General features: G+C 40.3%; 1 protein-coding gene across 8 annotated transcripts in view; it reads left to right on the forward strand.

Moving 5' to 3' along the window:
- The window catches only part of ERG (ETS transcription factor ERG), a 147,106-nt gene extending 132,966 nt beyond the window's left edge, over nt 1-14,140 (forward strand). For all 8 annotated transcript variants that reach the window (XM_069785104.1, XM_069785106.1, XM_069785103.1 and 5 more), the window contains 5 exons: nt 1,024-1,095; nt 6,951-7,019; nt 7,389-7,445; nt 9,310-9,357; nt 12,172-14,140. In XM_069785104.1, the coding sequence (XP_069641205.1) occupies nt 1,024-1,095; nt 6,951-7,019; nt 7,389-7,445; nt 9,310-9,357; nt 12,172-12,692 (767 nt within the window). In that variant the 3' untranslated portion in view covers nt 12,693-14,140. The remainder of the gene's footprint in view (nt 1-1,023; nt 1,096-6,950; nt 7,020-7,388; nt 7,446-9,309; nt 9,358-12,171) is intronic.
- The last annotated feature ends 6,709 nt before the right edge of the window (nt 14,141-20,849 follow it).

Genomic DNA, 20,849 nt, shown 5'->3' on the forward strand with positions numbered 1-20,849 from the left:
CTGTAGGCCTACTGCAAACCCCACCAAAAGCAACAAAGTTTTTTCCATTGACTTTGATGGGGTTTGGAATAAGCCTTGAGCCCTTTTTAAAAATAGATGGACTCGATGGTCTTTTCCATTTCTGGCTTTCCAGACTCTAATTTGCCAAGCAGTTTCCACATAGAGTTATCCAAGTGTTGTTCAGCAGTTCTATGTGTTATCTTTTTCTATATGTGTGCACTGACAATGATATTTTGAAATTCATTTCACCAAAATGAGATTGTCTGCATTTCTGTCATTGGGAGTGTGAATAATATCGTGCTGATCATCAGCATAAGGAAAATTAGTTGTTCTGTTGGCAGAAGAACTTTGGAGTGGGATTGTCAAAGGACCCCGAAAGAGTTAGAAACAAATTCTTACTGAAGTCAGCAGTAACTGCAGAAATCCTTATGACCCTTTTCATATTCCTAGAGATGGTCATTGAAGTCTGTTGATGTAGTTAGAGCAATTTCAATGCCTGAGATAAGTGAGATACCATTTTCTATATCAAGCTCAATATTTTTAATTTTTTCACTCTGTGAAGAGAATGAGATTTCTCAGGGTCTGACCCAAAGCCAACCAAAGTCTGTGAGAAGATTCCCACAGACACCAATAGGCTTTGGCCCAGGCCTACAGTCTCAGTTGAAATTATGAACCTGTTTGGGAAGTGCATGCACTAACAAAGAGAAGGCAAAGAAGTTTTATTTCAGAAGATATGAAACGACCTGCCCAGGTGGAGGTAATTGTGGTGAAGGTAGAAGGGATTTCCTGAACTTCACTGTCTTGTGCCTTAACATGGATTTTGCGCAGATTTTATCCAGTAATTTGAATGGATTTACACAGGTGCAAAGGCTATTGGAATTAACTTTTATATATAACAGTCCCAAGATAGAAATTACTTACTTGTAGTCTTCATTCAGACACACTACAAGAGGGAAAATAGTAGTGGACTTAGGGACTGTAAAAATGAATCTTTAGGTGTTATGTCTTCTTCTTTCTCTTTAGGAGGTGCCACTTTTATTTTTCCAAATACATCAGTTTATCCAGAAGCAACACAAAGAATTACAACCAGGCCAGGTATGAACAATGACCATCTTTTGTATGCTGTGATTTTACTAATTTCATCTCTTGAAGTATCTCACTCTTTTTCTTCAACTCTCTTTTCATAAATATGAGGCTATTTTTTTAATACACACACATATTATATACATATATTTTATATATATGTTGTGTATGTATCGTGTAGAGTGAGATGATTAAATAGAGCAGTTTAGTAAGTCTGTTTCTTCCACGTATCTCTGACTTTGAAGCAATGCTAGCTACTGTTTAAAGCACCAGAGAATCAGAAGACCTGAGCTTTATTCATTGGTTCTATTGCATTGTCCCAGCCCAGTCACTTTTCAATGTACTTCAGCTATCTGTCTGTAAAATAAGGCAAGAATGCCCTCTTTTATAACGCTATTTGAAGTACATTGGGGAAAAGTACTCTAAAAATGCAGGATGCTTGTTTCTCCTGCTATCAACTTTTTATTTATGTTTGAGGCAAACAAACCCCACAACATCTGATTGTGAGTTTAAGAGACTAAATAAGTAAAATCAAAACATAAGGAAATTCTTACTGCTCAAAAGTTTGAAGCCTGTGAAAGTATTGTGAGTGTGCTGGCTTGTGAAAGGCTAAAAGGAATAATTAAAGAAGATGAGGACATGGCTATGAAGCTAAAAATTTTGTTTGTATCACCCTTCACCACTAAAGATTCTGGAAAAATGCCTAATCTGGACATTTGCTTTCCCAGTAATAAGTGCAGAGTACTGTGAGACATCAAGAGGAGCTGCAGTAAAATACGAAATTTAAAGGAAATTCATTAGTGAGCCAGAGGCATGAATCCAAGTGTTCTGAAGGGACATACACTTGAATTGACTGAGTTCTTGTGGAAAGATACGTTCTCTCATTAAAAACAGAGGGGGTTTTTAGACAGCAAATATCTTATCTATCTTTTATCAATGCTTTAGGGTATAATCCAGGACAGTATATACAAGTAACTATTTTATATACACTTGTATACATATATATATGCATGTCTGTAGATGTGTTAACTGGTAATCAAAATAGATAGATAGGCAAACAGCTACCAGGCCATTATGTGATCAAATCCACCCTACTAAGTTTCTAGAACAAACTCTTCTGCTAGATCTATTTGTCTATAATAGTGAATAAAAAGGAAACCACTGATCCAATGCATATATTTGGCATTTGGCTTTCATAAGGCATTTACCGAAGTGCCCCACAACTATTTACAATAAAAGTTAAATCAGCATATCATAAGAAACAGATCAAGAACTGGCTAATTAACCTGTTACCAAGACTAAATAATGGACATCTTAAGTCACGGGTGCTTTAGCATTCTCTGCAATGATCTATAATTGTCAATAATTTGAAAAAGAACACAGTAAAATTTGGTATAAAACTTAGAGATGGCATGATTTTGTCATTACTTGAAACCAGAGATTCCTCTAAAGGATTCCTGCGTAGGCGCCCAGAAGTCTTATTAGAGAGAAACAAACTGGCAATATGTTAACAGCTGAAAATACAAGTTGATAAATACAGTATAAGACAAAAGTTGTTTGCATATCTTACTGATTTCAAATTAACCCTCTTCACTCATGAAAGAAGAACTTGACATAGGCATCTTTATTTATGGCACAGTGAAAGCCACTGCTCCAGTTGTTGGCCAAAGTGAAAAAAAAAGTAAAAAAATGAAGAAACACAGTGGAGGATCATATGGGAAATCTGACTATACCATTAAAGAAATCAGCAGTGTAGCCTTGTACAGAAAGCTGTGTGAATCATCTCTTATCAAAGAGGCTATTTGCAGAATTAGAAGGCGCTTAGAGCAAGTCATGGGAATATGGAAAATCTTTTGAGCATGTTGAAAGATATGAAAGTTTCAAATTGTTCAACTCAGGGTTTGGGGATGAGGAAACATGATATAATTATCAAAATAAAGAGTGTCACAGAGTACCTGCTTAGTCTCAGTATTAGAAGAAAGGATATTCAAAAAAAAGATAGACATTTTCATGAAACATTAAAGCAGACTGTGGCCCTTGTGATCACAGGTTATTGTAGCACCCAGGAGCTTTGAATGGCATGGAGGAATGTGGACATGGATATGGATGAGAAGACAAAGCATAGCTGTAAAAAAAATTGCCAGCTATGCAATGTAAAACTGAATGCCCCAAACTCTTAGTAGTTTCCAATGAAAATGAACATGTAACATAAGACCAGAGGGACCTGGGTGTCCTGCAGGAAATAACCATGCCAATTGAGAGGATTTCAGGCAAAGGCTAGAATGAGTCTGCTGTGAAAGAATACTATTTCATGGGTATGTTTCCAGTGGACTTGAACAAAAACTGGATTTTTTTATCCCATGAGAAATTCTATGATTTCAATATTTGTTTTATCCTGACTTGTGATGGAAAAATAAAATACTAGTTTTCTCTGAAGTAGAAGGTTCTAAAAAAACACATATCAGACATAGTGGACTCCTTCATTTCAGCATTTTATCTAAATCACATTTACAATGACACTTACAAAACTGAATGCTTTATGTCAACATCTTCCTGTGTTTACACAATTACTTGTGGGAGTTGTATTTTGGATATAGGGTGTCTCTATTCTTCTGTGTAAACCCATGTATCCTAACTAAACATTTCCTACAACAAATTGTCATGTGATTTTGAAAGTATTATTTTATTTTATCTTTTACAATCCAAAGTTGACAAACATCTTTAAAATCAGAATTTTCATTTGGAAAGAAAAAATATTTTTTTGCACAAATTCAGTTTTCTCTCAAGAAACATTTTGTTGACTTATTCTGTGGTACTCCTTTTAGTTAAATGTCACATTTCAACTAGATGGCAAAGAAGCTTTTCCATAACAAAGCGTCCTTCATGTGAGAGCAATAGCAGACCTTGGGGACAATCACTTGATGACATGAAAAAGGTCAAAAATGGGGGGGGGAAGATAAATAATGTTAAATGGGAATTAGCCAAATCCTGGGGTGCAATTTTGGAGAAAGTAATTAAGCATTGCCATTGTTAAGGCACTACAATAGAAAATAGGAAATGTGCAGGGCTTGTAATGACCTGCAATGACAAAGGCGTATTTCTTCAGTCACCTTTACAACAGAACATGAGGTTTCAGCAAGCTGAAAGTAATACAATGAAGCTATCAGGAGCTCAGAAAGACCTAATATGGGTTTGTCTACATGTCTCATCAAACAGGAGCATTCCCATCAAAGATCTGTCCAAGATAAGGACATGCTGTACTAATATCTCATGAATAAGAACAGATTTGCTTATCTAGGATAGCAACATGTTTATCAAGGCACAATACTGAACTAAGAATGAAGTTGGAATTTTGTGCTATTTCAAGAAAGGCTGATAACTGGATTTTTCTTTTAATGGAGAGGGTGTAGTCGGAAAACCATCTTATGATGTGTTGAGTTAAAAGGCAAACCAGTTTTCTCACAGTACTAAATTTGTACCAAATATATTTCAAGGTTGCAAGTGTCACTGAGTGCAAGCACACAGCATCACACAGCCCTCAGCGTACAGGTGTCTAATAATTTGGAGACACGCAAATAGGAGAGAGAGGCAAAGGAGGGGAGAGGAGAGGAGAGAGGAGAGGAGAGGAGAGGAGAGGAGAGGAGAGGAGAGGAGAGGAGAGGAGAGGAGAGGAGAGGAGAGGAGAGGAGAGGAGAGATTGTGGGATGAGTTGCACAGCCTAAGGACAAGCACATACCTTCTATGTGATCTTTCTCCCCTGTTTGTCTGTAGTCTTTCTGGGCAGGGAATGGAAGAACTGGGGAAAAATTAGGTTCCTTATGTCACCAGAATCTCCCTGGTAAGGCTGCCATGGAGGTAGAGAACTGGCCAGGCAAGGCAGGATTGGACAAGATACATGCAAGCAGCCCATGGCTGAGCCCTGTCCCCCCTCTGTACAGACAGAACTCAGAACCCCCTGGAAACATGACCAGAGTCCTTCTGATTTTTTTTGCCAGATGATAAAGTCCTCAGGCCATGAGGTGTTTCTAACTACAAGAGTTAATAGTGTTGATCTCAACTTAGTTAGGACATCTGCATGTTACAGATTCACCTGCACACCAGTTTTCTGCTCAGAGATGAGCACTTGTACAATTCACGTTATTTACTCTGAGTTTCTGAAGGACAAGATTGTGGAACAGTTCTCAAGAAATCAGGGATAGAAGACCACAAGTTATTCAAATACAATACAAAGATAAATTGCATATCTCAGCAAAATCAAAGGTTTTGAAGTGTAAGATTCTGCGAGACAACAGTGCTGGTAGTGCCAGTCTGCTCCTCAAGCCAACAGACTAAATAAATTACAGGCAATTTGGTTGTGAATTTCACATTACACTTTATTTCCATTCGATACTTCTGCTCATAGTGCTTGGAAATTGGCAGAGATACATCTGTTTGCACAGAGACAATCTGTGACTGTTTCTTTAATTCCTAACTGGTTTCATTTCCAAACATCATTTTTAAAATAAAGCACAAGCACTGTTAAGAATCAAATCATCCACATCAACTTAGTTCACCCAGGTGGGTACTGCTATGTTCCTGAGATCGTGGGCAAGATAAGTGTCTGATTTTGACAGCAGTTTTAGCTAATGTGTTAAAGCCAGCCATAGAAAAGCACAGGCAACTGCAAAGATTTCAAAGGGTAAACCAAACATTTGAATTTGCTACCTATACTTTATGAAGAAAGCTTTTATGTTTTAGTTTCTTTCTTTTATATGCTAAAGCATTTAAATGAAATAGAAGTAATGACTAAATGAAGGAAAAAGCAAATGAAAATTAGATACATAAAGTTAAGGAGCTTGTCCCAAGAAGCAGAAAGGAATATTTAAATAGATAAAGCAGGAAAAAAAAGCTATCTACTTTTTGGAAGAGATATAACATGTATACATATGTATCTTTAACATTTAAGCATGTTCACTGTTTTCACATGTTAATGTTTCTAAAGATCTGTGAGGATCCTGGGGTGTGGAAAAATTATTAATAATTTGAAATTACTAGTAGAAGAGAAACAAGTGAGATTGGCAAAGTGCAGCAATCAGTTATCCCAAAAGGTTGGATTCTGAACTTGGAGTGAGACCAGAGCGTGTATCTGAGGAAGAGAGCGTTTGCAAGCATGAGGAATAATATCACAGGGAGATCATAATAACGTGCATGATGGCAATGAGAGCTATTGCAAATGTAAACATACAACAGTGGTTTAGAGGAATCTCCAACAGACAAAACCAAGACTTTATTGTCTCACAGATTTCTGCCTATGACCAGGTGGCAGAAGAGGGAGCTCTCAAACTCAACCTATAAGGTTTGATTAATCTCAAAGGCTGACAGCAACAGACTAGCAGAGAATGGCACATTAAATCAACTAAAGCCTATCTCTTAAAAGAAAATACTGTTACATGCTGAGAATGGGAGGGAGTGGTACACACTTTATGCTTAATCTGAGCTCTGACCTCTTGGGGGACTTCTCCTGCAAGACTCTAGCATAAATTGTCCATGATGTGCAGTGTGTGTCATTCCTTGGTGTTTTGGGCTGAGGAAGAGGACCAAAGGGAGTACTCTGAGCCTTTGGAAATGATGGACTCTGTAGCATATTTGTACCAGCTATTTCAGCGCAGTTTGGACATCTAACAAGAATAAGCACCTCTAAAAAGAAATGCAGAGGGCAATGTGGTACTATTAGTTTTAGAGACAGTGAAGACGATAAAGGTTTTAACAAGGAGTATCCTTATTTCAGTAATTTTTTCCAAGCCAGTGAGTCCCTTAGAAATGTGCCCCTTGTGGACATAAACACTTTATGCCATAGCTGCATGAATCGGTGTATTTTTCCTTTGCAGATCTGCCTTATGAGCAAGCCAGAAGATCAGCATGGACGAGTCACACCCACCCCAGTCCTCAGTCAAAAGGTAAAAGCATCTGCATATGTCTAGCCTGTGGGCCTAATGCACATCTGGTGCAACCTGCATAGACTCTGAAGTGAACTGATAGGAGCTACCTCAACATTCAGCTCCGGAGGATTCTTACCTGTGCCTTGGCTGGAAAGCCTGTTAGCTGTGTGTAGGCAATACTGGGTGGAGTCACTGGGGCAGCCACATCCTTACACGAACTCAGGCTTCATCAAGTCCATGACCATATATATAGTCTTATAAAGCTAAATCCTATTGTGACCATCATTGAGTGGTGAGCAGCAGGAGTCCCAGGCCTGTGATCTATCACAGGTTTGGTGACCAACTTCCGAACTGGAAAAATAACTACATGGGTTTTTCTGTTTTCAGCTACTCAGCCATCATCCTCAACAGTTCCCAAAACAGAAGACCAGCGTCCTCAGTTAGGTCAGTGTCATTTTGTTTGAATTATGCCTGGGTGTTATGGGGTTTGTTGAATATGATGAGAAGGACAGCTCTCACCCAGCAACCAGAAGCAAATTGCAAGATCTAATTGAGACCACTAATGAGATCTCCAGCTGGTGACCACTAAATCCCCAGACGTGTATGAGTTGGTTCTACAGCTGGATCTGAGACAAAGGCTCCCATGGCCACTCAAAATTGCTTTTAAAAATGTTTAGTGGCAGTGATGACCTTGCAGAGTGAAAAAAGCTGTTAAACAAAGTGCCTACGTACAGTTTAGGTACAAAGGTGGAAGGTAAGGATGTCAGAAGACCATATACTCCACAGTAGTTGAAATGCTAGCACTTGGAAAATGGGCATGGGGCAAAGAAATGAAAATGGATTACAGGGTACAGAAACCTGTTTGAATTTGGCCTCTGAAATTAAACAGGAAAATTAGAAGGATTCTCAGTCTACGGGGAAACTGAGGAGAAGGTAGAAGTTTATGAGTTTGTAGACTAGTGGTTTTGCAAAATGGGCACATTTTGTGTTTTCAGAGCAGCTAATCCATGAGGTAGGACCTAATCCCTTATTTTGCATTCAACTGTGTTTTGGACAGGTAGCTAGAAAGCACTACAGAGATTCTGAGTTAGTTATGGCTTTTGTTAACAGGAAAAGGGTAGAAGTAGGAAATAAAAGAGATTTGGAGGATATTCTTAGCTCAGAAGACTCTGAGCCTGTTTTTATCACATGGATTTCAAATCATTATTCTGTTTTTTGTTATAGCTAAATAAGACTGTGCACATGACTACATCTCATTAACTCATACACATGCTGCCTGGGAAGTATTATACTGCTTTTTGCCCAAATAGTGTTTTATCTAATCTGGCCTTCCAACCATGAGAATCTTTCAAGAACTATACTGCTGATTTATGTAAGTCCTTAGGACCATTTAATGGCTGTGTATGAGCTGCACAGATTATTTAAATGTATAAGGAATGTAACCTGATTATCTTCTTGGCTGTAAAACTGGCGGCCATTTGAGAGCAGCTGTCCGGAGACAAGGCAGTCCAGTGACGGGGTCATTCGGCGAAGGGCAAGGGGCTGTGCTTGCAGCCCATCACTTTGGCTTTTGTACTTCTGTCACTGCCTTCCCTTTTTCCTGCTGTATTTCAACTGAGGCCAAAATAAGTTTTCTTTTTCAGAGGGAATCCCTTGAGGAAAACACTGAGATACTACGGACATTGTGTGGCTGACACAGGCTCTTCTGAAAACCCTAGTTGCAAAATTAGTAGAGGGCATCCCTCACTGGACTTCAGTGACAAAGAATCGACCCAGCCACATAGCCTGGGTTCAGCCATGCACTCTCAGCCCTCTTCTGGAGACTCTTCTGGCACAGAAAGTGTTAGCAGTGGTGCACAAAAAACAAATGTGGCCTTACAAGAAAAAAGGCTGCTGTCCTTTGCAGAGGGGACTCTCGCCCCATGACCTGTCTGTGCCTGTGAGCCCTGACATACTGCAATGGTCAATAGTACCAAAGGATGCCTGTGTGTGTGTGTATGTGTACTTTATTTAAGTAGGAAACAGAATACTTCTGGGACAAATTTACAGTGTGTCTGAATATATGCTTGTGCACACTAGTACAGTACAAAAGGCAAATGTGTATCCTTGCAATTGTTCACTTCCACACCCAGTTTTAAGGGAAGACATGCAAATATTGTGATGCAGAGAAAGGAACTGCTTTCCCCAGTGTTGGACCTGCTGTCCCATCAGGCAGTATACACTGCCGCTTACTAGCTTAAAAAATAACACCTAAAATATTTGACATCATTGTTATATGATTTTAAATCTTTCTTTCACAATTTTGTAGATCCATATCAGATTCTTGGACCAACCAGCAGCCGACTTGCAAATCCAGGTGAGAAGGGATTTTGCTGATTTAGGAGGATTTCTTTTCACTGCTAGTGTCCCCACTTCAGGTTTAAGGCCAGACCTGGAAGGTGATGTGACCAATTTTACCGCTGTTCAGTATGTCTCAGTGGCAGCTGGTGATGCCCAGTGTGTTGCAGGATTAAGTTTCTAAATTACACAAGGGTGGGACTGAGGTTACAGATTAAGACACATATAGTCATGTATCTTAAGGTAGGTGTCTACATATAAGCTAGGTGTCTTATTTCCCATGATGTTCATTGGAGATGTAGTTAATATAGGTCTCTGTAGAGAGTTATTCAAATCATCCTAGAATAGATGGTTACATTCAGTCAAATACCTCATCAGAGGTATTTGAAGTCCTCATATCAATAGGAGTTCACTTCAGTTGCCTAAACTTCGGGATTTTGTTAAGTGCTGTAAGATACCCCATCTGGCCTCCAGGTACCCCTCCAGAAGGGCATGAGTCTCTTACCGATCCGCATCATATGTGTCCCAGAATCTGTTAATCCACACTACAATGCCATACTGACCTTGACAAATACAAAATTTTGGCATGAATAACTCAAACCAGCAAAAATACATAGGGAAAAAACAAGAAAGCATAATCTGTTTGCAAAGAATAATTGGGTTTAACACTTCAAAAATGTTCTTCCACTTTAAGAAGGCAGCAATGGGGTGCATTGTGGACAGGGATTTATAGCATATTTTAGCTAAAGACGAGGAACCTTCTTGGTGAGTTAATAACACTGATTGTGAACTGTGCAGATTTCACTGTTGCTGCTCTGAGTCTGCAGGACACACTGTGGCCATACACCACCATAATCAACATCATAATCTGCCACAATGGATTGACATTGTACATGCCACTTCCTATTTCCCTTGCTTTAACAGCCACAGGGCACAGTGTTCCTTGTTCCACACTGCAAGTCTCCTCAACCCCCAGTAACAGTGTTTCTTCTTACAATGATTGTATGGCTTTTCAAGGCATGAAATTGCCAAAAAACTGATCCATTTCCTTTCACTTTATCTCAAGTGACATCAAGCACAGTTCTAGATTAGCTTACTTTCTAAACAGTTTTGCATGGCATAAGAAAGCAATTAAGTAAGAATTAAGAATAGGATTTTCCAAATGGCCTAAGGCGGTGGGTTTCCAGGTGACACTGATCTTAACTGGAAGTGGGGGCCTACCTCCCTTTAATTTGTTCGTAAACCCCAGGTTTTACAATTGTGTCAAGCATCCATTTGGTAGACTTCATTACTGTGGAAGACACTCACATGGTCTGCACTGGGATACTTTTTTAACAGTTGGATATGGAATTCCTACACACCATCATTCCTGTGCTTTAACATGTTTTGTGTGTTTATAAATTGGTGGAATTACTCTCTCATTAAAAGGAAATTGACAGCAACCGTTTATTTTCATAGGACTATATATTACATTTGGAAGGCAAGTGTTTATGTTAGAACATATGTTGGATTGCTTATTCAAAAATTTGTGTTTTGTCCAGTGCTGAACTGTTTATTGATTTTCAAAGGCTAATCCTCTTGTTATGTTTCATGTACTAAAACTTGCATGCCTTGCTCATACCATGGATTCTTTTGTTTGTTTGTTTACTTAATGCATGTTAATGGAACAGAAGAAATTCATTAAGGACAGTTTGGATAAATATAATTTAAACGAATATGGGTTTCAGTTGCACTGAAGTATAAACTGCTAATGGATTTCAGATGCTACTCTAGCTTGATATTATAATTTGCTACTATAAGCTTTCTAAAGAAAAGCTTGTTTATTATACCCACATATCTGGTTTGGAAAAAAAAAAAAGAAACCCAAATGATTCCTGGTCAGAGATGTACTTAGAAGTTAGCACATACAAGCTGGTTGGCAAATTCTGCTGACATTGTGCTTGTGAAACAGATTGCCTTGCAAGCTGCTTCAGCTGTATTTTGCATCATTTCAGTGCTGCTTTATTAAGAAATGCTAAGCTTTTAACATGAATATCAGTGGCAAGGCCCTTTGAAATCTACTTTCAATTGCCTAAAATGGACAAATTTTGTTCCTATAACTCTGGGCAACACAATTCTGCAAAGTTGACAGCAGATTAATTTATTTTCTCTTTAAGATGAAATTGGCAGAGGAGTGCAAAAAAACCAACAACAACATTTTAAGTCTTAACTTCAATAATCATTTTAACTTGTTTGACACAGAACGATGACAAGAATGTATTCTATGGACCTTTTCACTGGTCTTGCAAATGTTTTGCCCTATGGTTGTATGCAGTGCAACAGCAAGCTAATAAGTTTCCGTTCTGCATTTCCCCAGATGCTGCAAATGGATGATATGGTTTGGCACAAGCCCAGCTTTCTCTAAACTTCTCCATTTTGTGTAGGCTTATTCCATAGCAGAGAACATTTAGTTGCAACATAATGCTGTGAGAACAAGCAAAATGTTACGCAAGTGAAAGCTGTTTGTCCTGAACTTTAGAGATTAGTTTCCTAAATGAGCGCTGTATTATTTCCCCATCAATTGTCTACACTGAATGACATTAGGTAACTATTAAATCTCCATGTAATGGCATTCTGCCACTCAGATGAAGGAAAACATGACACATTACCATTATCTCTGCTCTTTAGGATTTCATGAGACAGCGCTGGGAGAAAGGGGACTAGTTAAGAGTAAGAAGTAGGAACCGACATTGCAACATTTCCTAATAGGGTCCTATGTGAGAGCCTGGAAGAATTGATGTCTTAACGTTATTAGTCAGTAGTCCTGACATTTCTATTTCATTTCCCCCTGCAGGGAGTGGGCAGATACAGCTATGGCAGTTTCTGCTGGAGCTCCTCTCGGACAGCTCCAACTCCAACTGCATCACCTGGGAGGGCACCAACGGAGAATTCAAGATGACCGACCCCGACGAAGTGGCTCGGCGCTGGGGGGAGCGGAAAAGCAAGCCTAACATGAACTATGACAAACTCAGCCGTGCGCTTCGCTACTACTATGATAAAAATATTATGACTAAGGTTCATGGTAAGCGCTACGCCTACAAATTTGATTTCCACGGAATCGCTCAGGCTCTCCAGCCTCACCCCCCAGAGTCGTCCATGTACAAATACCCATCAGACCTCCCCTACATGAGCTCCTATCATGCACACCCTCAGAAGATGAACTTTGTAGCTCCCCACCCCCCTGCTTTGCCCGTAACATCGTCCAGCTTTTTTGCTGCCCCTAATCCATACTGGAATTCACCAACTGGAGGTATTTACCCCAATACCAGGCTGCCAGCTGCTCATATGCCTTCTCATCTTGGCACCTACTACTAAGTGGGGAAAAAAAGAAACACCAGAAAAAGCAAACAAAGACACTTCTCCCTGGGATACAGTCCCTGATGAATTGCAATGAACTCTATTGGAGTACACGAATGAAAAGTGCCTAAGAGACAAGTGAAGGTTTGGCTGGGAAAAAACACATTAAAAAATAGATGTCAAAAAGACTCTTTGTAGTAGGGATTTAAAGGAGATATTCAAGAAGTATTAAGATACTAAAATGTAATGTATATGGGCATCGACTCTGTGGACCAAACAACAATAGACTATTGTAGGTAAAAGCATGAAATGGTAAGGAAAACCTACGAAAGCTAGTGGTCTTAAAAAGTTGATAAGCTTATGTGTAAAGTTTGATATCTTGCTAGTGCAAAACTGGGACTATACTACAGCAATATAAGGATAAGTCTATAGTGACCTAACATACAATATATGAATCATTACAAAAGAGGGGGGAAAAGGGAAAAAAAAGGAAAAAGACCCTACCTGTATTTAAGAAATAGAAACATATCAACAAAAGAGACTGGTTTAGTGTGGAAGCTGATTTGGAATATAACAGCATTGTTTTAGTTGAAATCAAATGCGTTCCATTCATCAGAGTGTTATCAGCTACTCAAACTGTGAAGACAACCCAAACTTTAAGATTCCTTGACAGTATTACAGGAACCCTGAGCCAAGCATTGGAAATAAGAATGTGCTGAAGGGCAAGTGTATGACTGTGATCAGAGGCCTGTACCTGACAGAGGAAGCAGAAAGGAGAAAGAGGAGGACAAAGGTGGTGAGAATGGGAGAAAAGAAACTTCTTTACCAGTAGGACTGAAAAGACTCAAAACTTAGTAGCGTTGGGACTATGAAGAAACACTTGTTTGGACTTGTGAAACGTATTGCTCAGTATCATACCATTCCCAGTATTACAGGAGGAACAGACTTGATTTTATAGTAATAAAAAAAAGTGGAAAAAGGGAAAAGAAGAAGAATCCAGAAATCAGAGTATGCATCTCTTAAAAAAAAAAAAAAGTAAAACTGGAATTGTGTTTGATATTTAAAAGTTACCAGTTAGAACCTCATCATTATTAAGGGAGTTTGTTTTCTATTGGTTAAAGCAAGAGACAACCCCTGACTGCCAAAATCAGAAATCATCTAAGTATTTTTGTTAGGCGGGCGCCAGTTTTTCTTTATCGAGTCGCGAACGCTGTGCGTTTGTCAGAATGAAGTATACAAGTCAATGTTATTTTTTCCTTTTTATATAATTATTATATAACTTATGCATTTATACACTACGAGTTGATCTCGGCCAACCAAAGACACAAAAAAGGGACAATCAAAAATATTGTGGCCTTGAATTTTAACTCTGTATGCTTAATGTTTACATTATGAACATATTAGTACTTAGAATGCAGAATGTATGTAATAAAATAAGCTTGGCCTAGCATGGCAATTCAGATTGACACTGTAGTTTGCATTTGCATTTGCATTTTTAGTGCCTGACACGCCTATCAGATCTCCTACTCACCATGTTAAAATATGCTAGGCATTTTGTTTTAAATTTTTGTTTCGTGAAATCTGGCAATCTTGAAAATGTAGGACCAAATAGCAATGCTTAGCCTAAGTTCAAAGTGGACAGGTGCTGTATATCGTCTTTTCCAGACAGTTCTGCTAAAATACTTGCAGCCCTTCTTTAACAGTGCCTTGCCATTCCTGTCCTGAGCTCCTTTTTGCCCAGAGATTGCAACCATGCCCAATTCTTTGACAACATCATGGCCAAGATTGAAAATGAAGTCTAAAGGAGGCGCCTAAGGAAGAATACTGATACCCAGAAATTCTTTTGTTGCCATCTGATTCTGCAGCATAATCTCAGCCTAGATGTATTTTCATATGAGTCATATGTCAAATTACCATACCCCCTTGCTATTAATACATACTGTATCATTATTAGTAAATAAAGTGAATAATGAATAACTTCCATTATTCCTCCCTTTAGAATAGATTGTATGGTAGCTTATTAATTCGTCATTGCAGTCCATCCTGGCTGTTTACAAAGTGCAGGATGTTTTTTTCTCTTCTAGATTTAGAGGCTTCCTGCACTGTACCCCAGGCCCCAAAACTACATCTGGTGCCTAATGGCATGACTCCATTTTTTTGCAACACCAGCTGAAGAACTGGTCTGGAAAATCAGCACTGACATTTATGAGTGCCTCTCCCCAGCAGGGAGTGTTTACTGCAAAGACCCCAGTCAGCTTAGACCTCCAACTGTATCCCTCTTTTTTTCTGTTCTTTTGTCTCTTTTTCAGACAAAATGGGTGTGATTTCAGGTTTTATAGCAAATGTTCTGCATATCAGTTTTGTGGAGCATTAATTGGTGCTGTGGAATGGGAGCCTACTTGCCAGACTCCTGTTTATGGGTGTCTTGGTGGCAGTTTATAAGCACAGGATTATATTACTAATGTTTGAGACCTGAGCAGTGGCATCATAAGCCTTGTGATCATTTGGGAAATAAGCACTGTAAGTCTATATCTCTTAAAAAATAAAAACTCAAGGAAAGGTTAGAAAAACGGAACTCTTGGAAAAGGTTAGTCACTCACAATTTTAGAAAGTTATGGAAGGCACACCTACGTGCTGACTATGAGAATAATAGTTTGCCTTTCAGTGGAAATAAATCTACAGATGCTTGCTATATCTACTTCATGTGTACTTCCAACTCAAAAAACGGTAAGTGTATTATTGAACCACCTTTTAATCAAACACTTAAAAATCCAGATAAAACAACCGTCTTTGTTTAGATTGGCAAGGTCATGCCTGGAGGCCTGCAAAGTGTCCCCAGCACTGACAGAGCTGCCTGCAGGATTTCCAGGTTGTGTTGCCTGGCTGCTATCATGTGCAATGGGAACAACATCCTGATATTAAAAGAAAGGGATCAAATCCTGGGACAGGGATGAAGTTACAGCAGATGGCATGATGGAGAACCCTCATGATGAAGAACAAAATCCTACAGTAGGCCATGAGTAACTCACTGGTGAACCAGTCCAGAACATCTGTCTTAGAGCTACACCTTTCCACACGACCAGCTCACAGCTTTCCGGGAGCCTTGGAAAACCTGGATTTTGCAACCCTGAGGATGAAGAGGAAAGTGAAGGATGGAGAAAGCCTACTGCTGCTGCACTGGGACGGGTCACTCTGCTACTTGCAGGGCCTCCCTACCCCAGGGGCAGCAGCTACCCCATGGGGGTCTTCCTGTTGGAGGGCAAGGCCAGCCCAGTGTCCCAGGGCACTGGCAGAGCCAAAACAGGCGGTGGACCCATGGTAGTGTCTCTGCTACTCACTGCCTGCTACCCGATCCAGCCCTGCTACTTGGAGCCAGGAAGACGGGAGTGAGGCCAGAGTTTTAGGGACTGGTTCTCAGTTCAGACCATGACAAAGGATGGGCCCAATACAGCCAAAATGCTCAGGGAAGCTGAGCATCTCTGCATCCATACTGTGAGAGACATTCACATGAGGCTCAGCCAGACCCCAAGACCTTGGCTGAACGTACCGTCTGTTTGCCATTTAAGCACCTGGAATCATGGACAACATGGCCCTGATGAGTCCACATTTGTACAAGTTGGTCATGTTGATAACTTTGGCCCTTTGTTTAGATTAGGACTTCTTTTAAAGTCAGTTGTCAGTCATCTCATACCTTATTACAGCACTCTGAGGACTCCTCTGAAAGTAGAAAATTTATATTTCCTGAAATTTAGAGATATACATGTGTGCTTATCTTTCACCAAGAAATACCCATCTGTCTGAGAAGCTACACTGTAACATGGGAAGTGGTGCTGAGAAAAGTTTTAAAACTAAAACTAGGAAGCTCAACTTTCACCATTCTTGATCAATATATTTCCCCTGATATTAAATTGGGTTTAGTGTGTACATAAAAAGAATCCGTTTGAAGGATGTATTTTACAGCACTTGTATTGTGAGTCTTAAGGGAAGATCAACAGAGGTTAGGACATGCTTTTTAAACTGCCCGCAGAAACGCAGGTATTATCCATGATTTAGAGTTTCTTCAGCAAACTCTTCTTGCTCAGGCTGTTTCTTACACCAGCTAAGATCTAATTTTAAAATAAATTTTTAATTACAGATGCATTAAAGAAAGGTAAAAACCCCACTCTACATTATATTATATGCTTAATGATGCCATGATCTTTTTCTGTGCCATCTTCTCAAGTTTTGGTCGCATCAGGGGAATGGCCCTGAGAATAGTCTCTGCTTACCTAAGTTGCCAGTAAGTAAGAATGGCACCTCAGCCATCCAAAGGATTCAGTTAACTCATGCCTGAATTTTAACTGCCTCCTGAAGCAATCCTGGTGCAACACAAGTGCTTAGTTCCCTGTCTGGTCAGTGGAGGGGGCCTTCAGATACCTTCACAGCAGATCCTGCCTGCCATTGGGGCCTATGTTAAGGAGATTAGGTGCTACCATGGAGGTTCACAGTGGACTGTGGCTAGTCCTTGGGCTTGGTTGGGACCTTGCTGACCATCAGCAAGACAAGCCCTTTCATGAGTGACAGGTAACAGAGTTATGTGGCAGCAACACCTGGTGGAAAAAACAGAGCTCCCTTGTGCTTTCTTGGTAAAGGTATTTCTTCTTTTTTGGCCCTCACTGGAGTTGTCACATCCCTTGCTGTGTTGGGCTGTTCAGAGATTCTTTTCCTCATCAGCGCTCAGCTGAGAGTTTGCAGCCCTTAGGGTCCAGAGGAGGCCACCTTTCAGCACTTGGCATTACACTGAGGGAGGCAAGGCCTAAGGAGTCCACGAAGCCTCCCCCGTGGTTAATTAGCCCTATGGCCCTCCTTCCATAATGACAGCTGCCTATACACACACCTGGTCAAGGCATGAAGCTCTTGGCTATGCACCGCATGCCTCGCACCTCCTGGTTATATCTTGACCTCCGTGCAGACCACACAGGTGGGTCACACCAGGATTTCAGCAAGAGAAAACATGAAAATGAAGTCTGGGTAAGCCACGCCATTTTCAGGAAGCACGTGAGGCTGCTCAGAAGGCTGTCCTGGCTCCCTGCTTGTTTCCAGGCTTCAGCTGCAACCTCCAAAGTGGCTTGGCTCCTACTGCTGCCCCTTCAGCAGTGTGACTGCTCCTTCAAGGCACTGGCAGCTAAGACTACAGATGCATGACCCATCATGCTTGAAGAAGGGGTACTACTTGGTGAGCTGGTTAATGAGGATATTAGGCCAACTGGAATGTGGAATATTGTTTCAAAATGTAATGGCCGTCATTGTTTCAAAAGGCACATATTTTCAAGAAAACTAAATAAAACAGCCAGGCTGGTTAGGCTAGGAATTGCCCTGAGATGTCCTTTTAACTCAGTGGAATGAGGACTTCTCAAAATCAAGTTCAGAGAATTTCTTGGGTTGTGTACCTGAATATTGGGCCATATATATTTTGTAAAAGAGTAAGGGGCAGAATAGTTTTCTGTGCATAATCCTAGACGTAGTGAGAAAGTGTAATTGGGAAACCCCATCCATCCCCCTCACTATTACAGAACTATTTTCTATTGTATACTTACTGATGTTTCCTTAACCTGCTTCTCATTTGAAAAGGTCTCAGCACCAGGGTATTTCTACCCATTCCCTTAACACAGAGGCTAATACATCCCATTGTTAACGTGGGGATTTTTTTTGTCTTCCTGATATTTTTGTATTTTGCAATTTCTTCTGATTATGCTCCCCATGCATCACACTCCGGAGTTCCTAGCCTGCCTCAATGTTTACGGCTTTCCAAATATTTGTAGTTTGTTATCATGCTCCCTTTGACTGGATGTTAGCCAAGCTTAGACATACTCCACTTCACAAACCTATCCCTCTTCTTCTCTGATAATTGTTAATGGGCCTTTCTTATTTTTCTTTCTTTTTTTTTTTTTAATTTTTTTTTCTGTTTCTGCACACGGGCAGGCCTGATGTCTCCTGCTGTCTAAGCCATTTCTATCTATGACTTCTCTGACTGCCACCTCCTTCCCACTGGACTCTGTGCCACTCTCCTCAGTCAAGCAGCTAATGTGCTTCTAGCCTCACCTGGCTGAAAGGTCTTCCTTGAGCAGCTAAAAGACCCTTCACCCCTTCAGCTCTGAATGGACTTTCATGTTCTTCTTTGTTTGGAGCTGTTTCTTTCTCATGAACTGAAAAACCTCCCTTCCTCAGATCTCTCCACCAACAGACCACTAGGAAGGTTTTTCCAAACTATTGTTGTGAACTTGCTGCACTAATTCCACCAGCTCATCTCGCCCAACTGTGCAGTGTTTATTTTGGCCCTCTTCTGTCTGTGTCCTGGCCAGGCTGAAAGCTGCTTCAGGCTGAAAATGCACATCCACAGAGCACCCAGCAGCGTGTTGCTGCTTAATACCAGATAATCATAAGTAACGTTGCCAAAAAAGTGCCTATACTTTTCCGATTTTCTTCATGATGAAGATGTCATTCTTCTCCACTGGAAACTTGAAAGCTGCTCTGCAGAAAATGGATACACAGTACTTAGAACAGGCACAGGCATTTGGGCTAAATGGTTGCCATGGTCCTTTTAGGCTTCAAAGCAGTCCTAAGAGCACATGAAAGACAAATTTTCAGTTTTAGACTCATCTTTCACTCAATTCTTTCATATATTTTTGCAAAATTACCAGTTTGTATCAGAAAACCAGCCATGTAGACCCCTTGGACACCTGAGACATGAGCACAGGACTGCCAGGAATGATACAGGGCTTCAAAGACTACCTTCCTGCACGCTCCTGGAGAAGAGCTGGAGGGATTGTGAAGCTCTCCAGAACATCTGCAACAGCACTGACCACTGAAATGGTCAATTTTTAAAATAATGTCCCTTTTCCCTTGTGGGTTGAGGAGGGGTATGTTGACTTGCATTACTGTATTCAAAATACAAGGGGAAGAAAAGAAAAAAAGGAAAGTAAAAATATTCATTTGTTTATGCTTGAAAAATCACCCCATGCTGTCTATTTCCCAGAAACACTGCTACATCAATATGTTTCAGTTTCCTGGGATGAGAATGGCATTCAGGTGACCCAGTCATGAGTCGGATCCTATTGTGCTGGTTGTGGTAAATACAGATCATGACTAACAGATGTTGCTTTTAAGTGCTCATATCTTTAAATACACAAGACTAATAAATGCTGGAAGAAGCTGTATTTACTACCAAGACTAGCTGAACATTTTCCATTTCAGGTCTTTCTTCAAGGAGGGAGGATGGGATTGTTTTTTTCTTCTAACATGCTCTGAGGATAAATCCAGGAAACGTGTAGAAGGTGCTTGGACATTGCAATGGGCTCATATCCTCACATAGATAGACAGCTCACAGCCTGGCTCCCCAAGGGACTGAAGTGTCTGCTTCTTTCCCTCATGGTTACAGCTATGGAAAAGTTGTAAATGGCTCTGCATGGTTGTAAGCAAGTTGTAAACCTCCCACCATGAGTTTCCAAAGAAAAGATGGAAAATCAGGACTAAATCAAGTGGCACACAGCCTTTGGAGCAGAGCAGGGCTTGATCCTTAAAACAGTTGTGAAAATAAAGGTTGTTACCTTGGCTGTTCCTGGAAGATTGAAGTGAAGGAGGTGGCAGGAAAAGGGGCATAAAACCAAGGATGCATGGAAATGAAAAAGCTATTATCAGTTGGGCTTGGAAAGGGGAAGGAAAAATAGGAGGAGGAGGCCAAAATCAAGAGGGAATGAAGAAGAAAAAGAGTTATGAAGTGCTGTCAGAGGCGGTAGCAAAGTGTCATGACACTTGCCCGCTTATTAGCAATTTATGGAAGAAGATATAAGGGGACCTTTAAGACATTCTTGCAAGGATTACTCAGTGCTAAGTGTTAGACATGATTTGATGATAATGACAGGAGATCAGATCTGAGTTGTCAGTAAACAGAGAGCCAACCAGAGGATCAAAACATGGGCTGACAATGTGAAGGCAGCAATCAAGGAGGTTGACTTAGCTCAACCTCCCCTGCCTCTTAGGGAAAGGGGAATTGCATGTGGTCAGGGGGTGCCAGGAAGGCTTCAATACCTGGGGAAACCCAAACACATTATTTTCCTGTATAGGCATGGAAAGTGAAAGATGGATCTGAGGGATGTGGGGAAGGAAACAGCAACTGGATATCAAGAGGTTAGTAGA

The sequence above is a fragment of the Haliaeetus albicilla genome, chromosome 6, assembly GCF_947461875.1.
Source record: "Haliaeetus albicilla chromosome 6, bHalAlb1.1, whole genome shotgun sequence".
NCBI lineage: Eukaryota > Metazoa > Chordata > Aves > Accipitriformes > Accipitridae > Haliaeetus > Haliaeetus albicilla.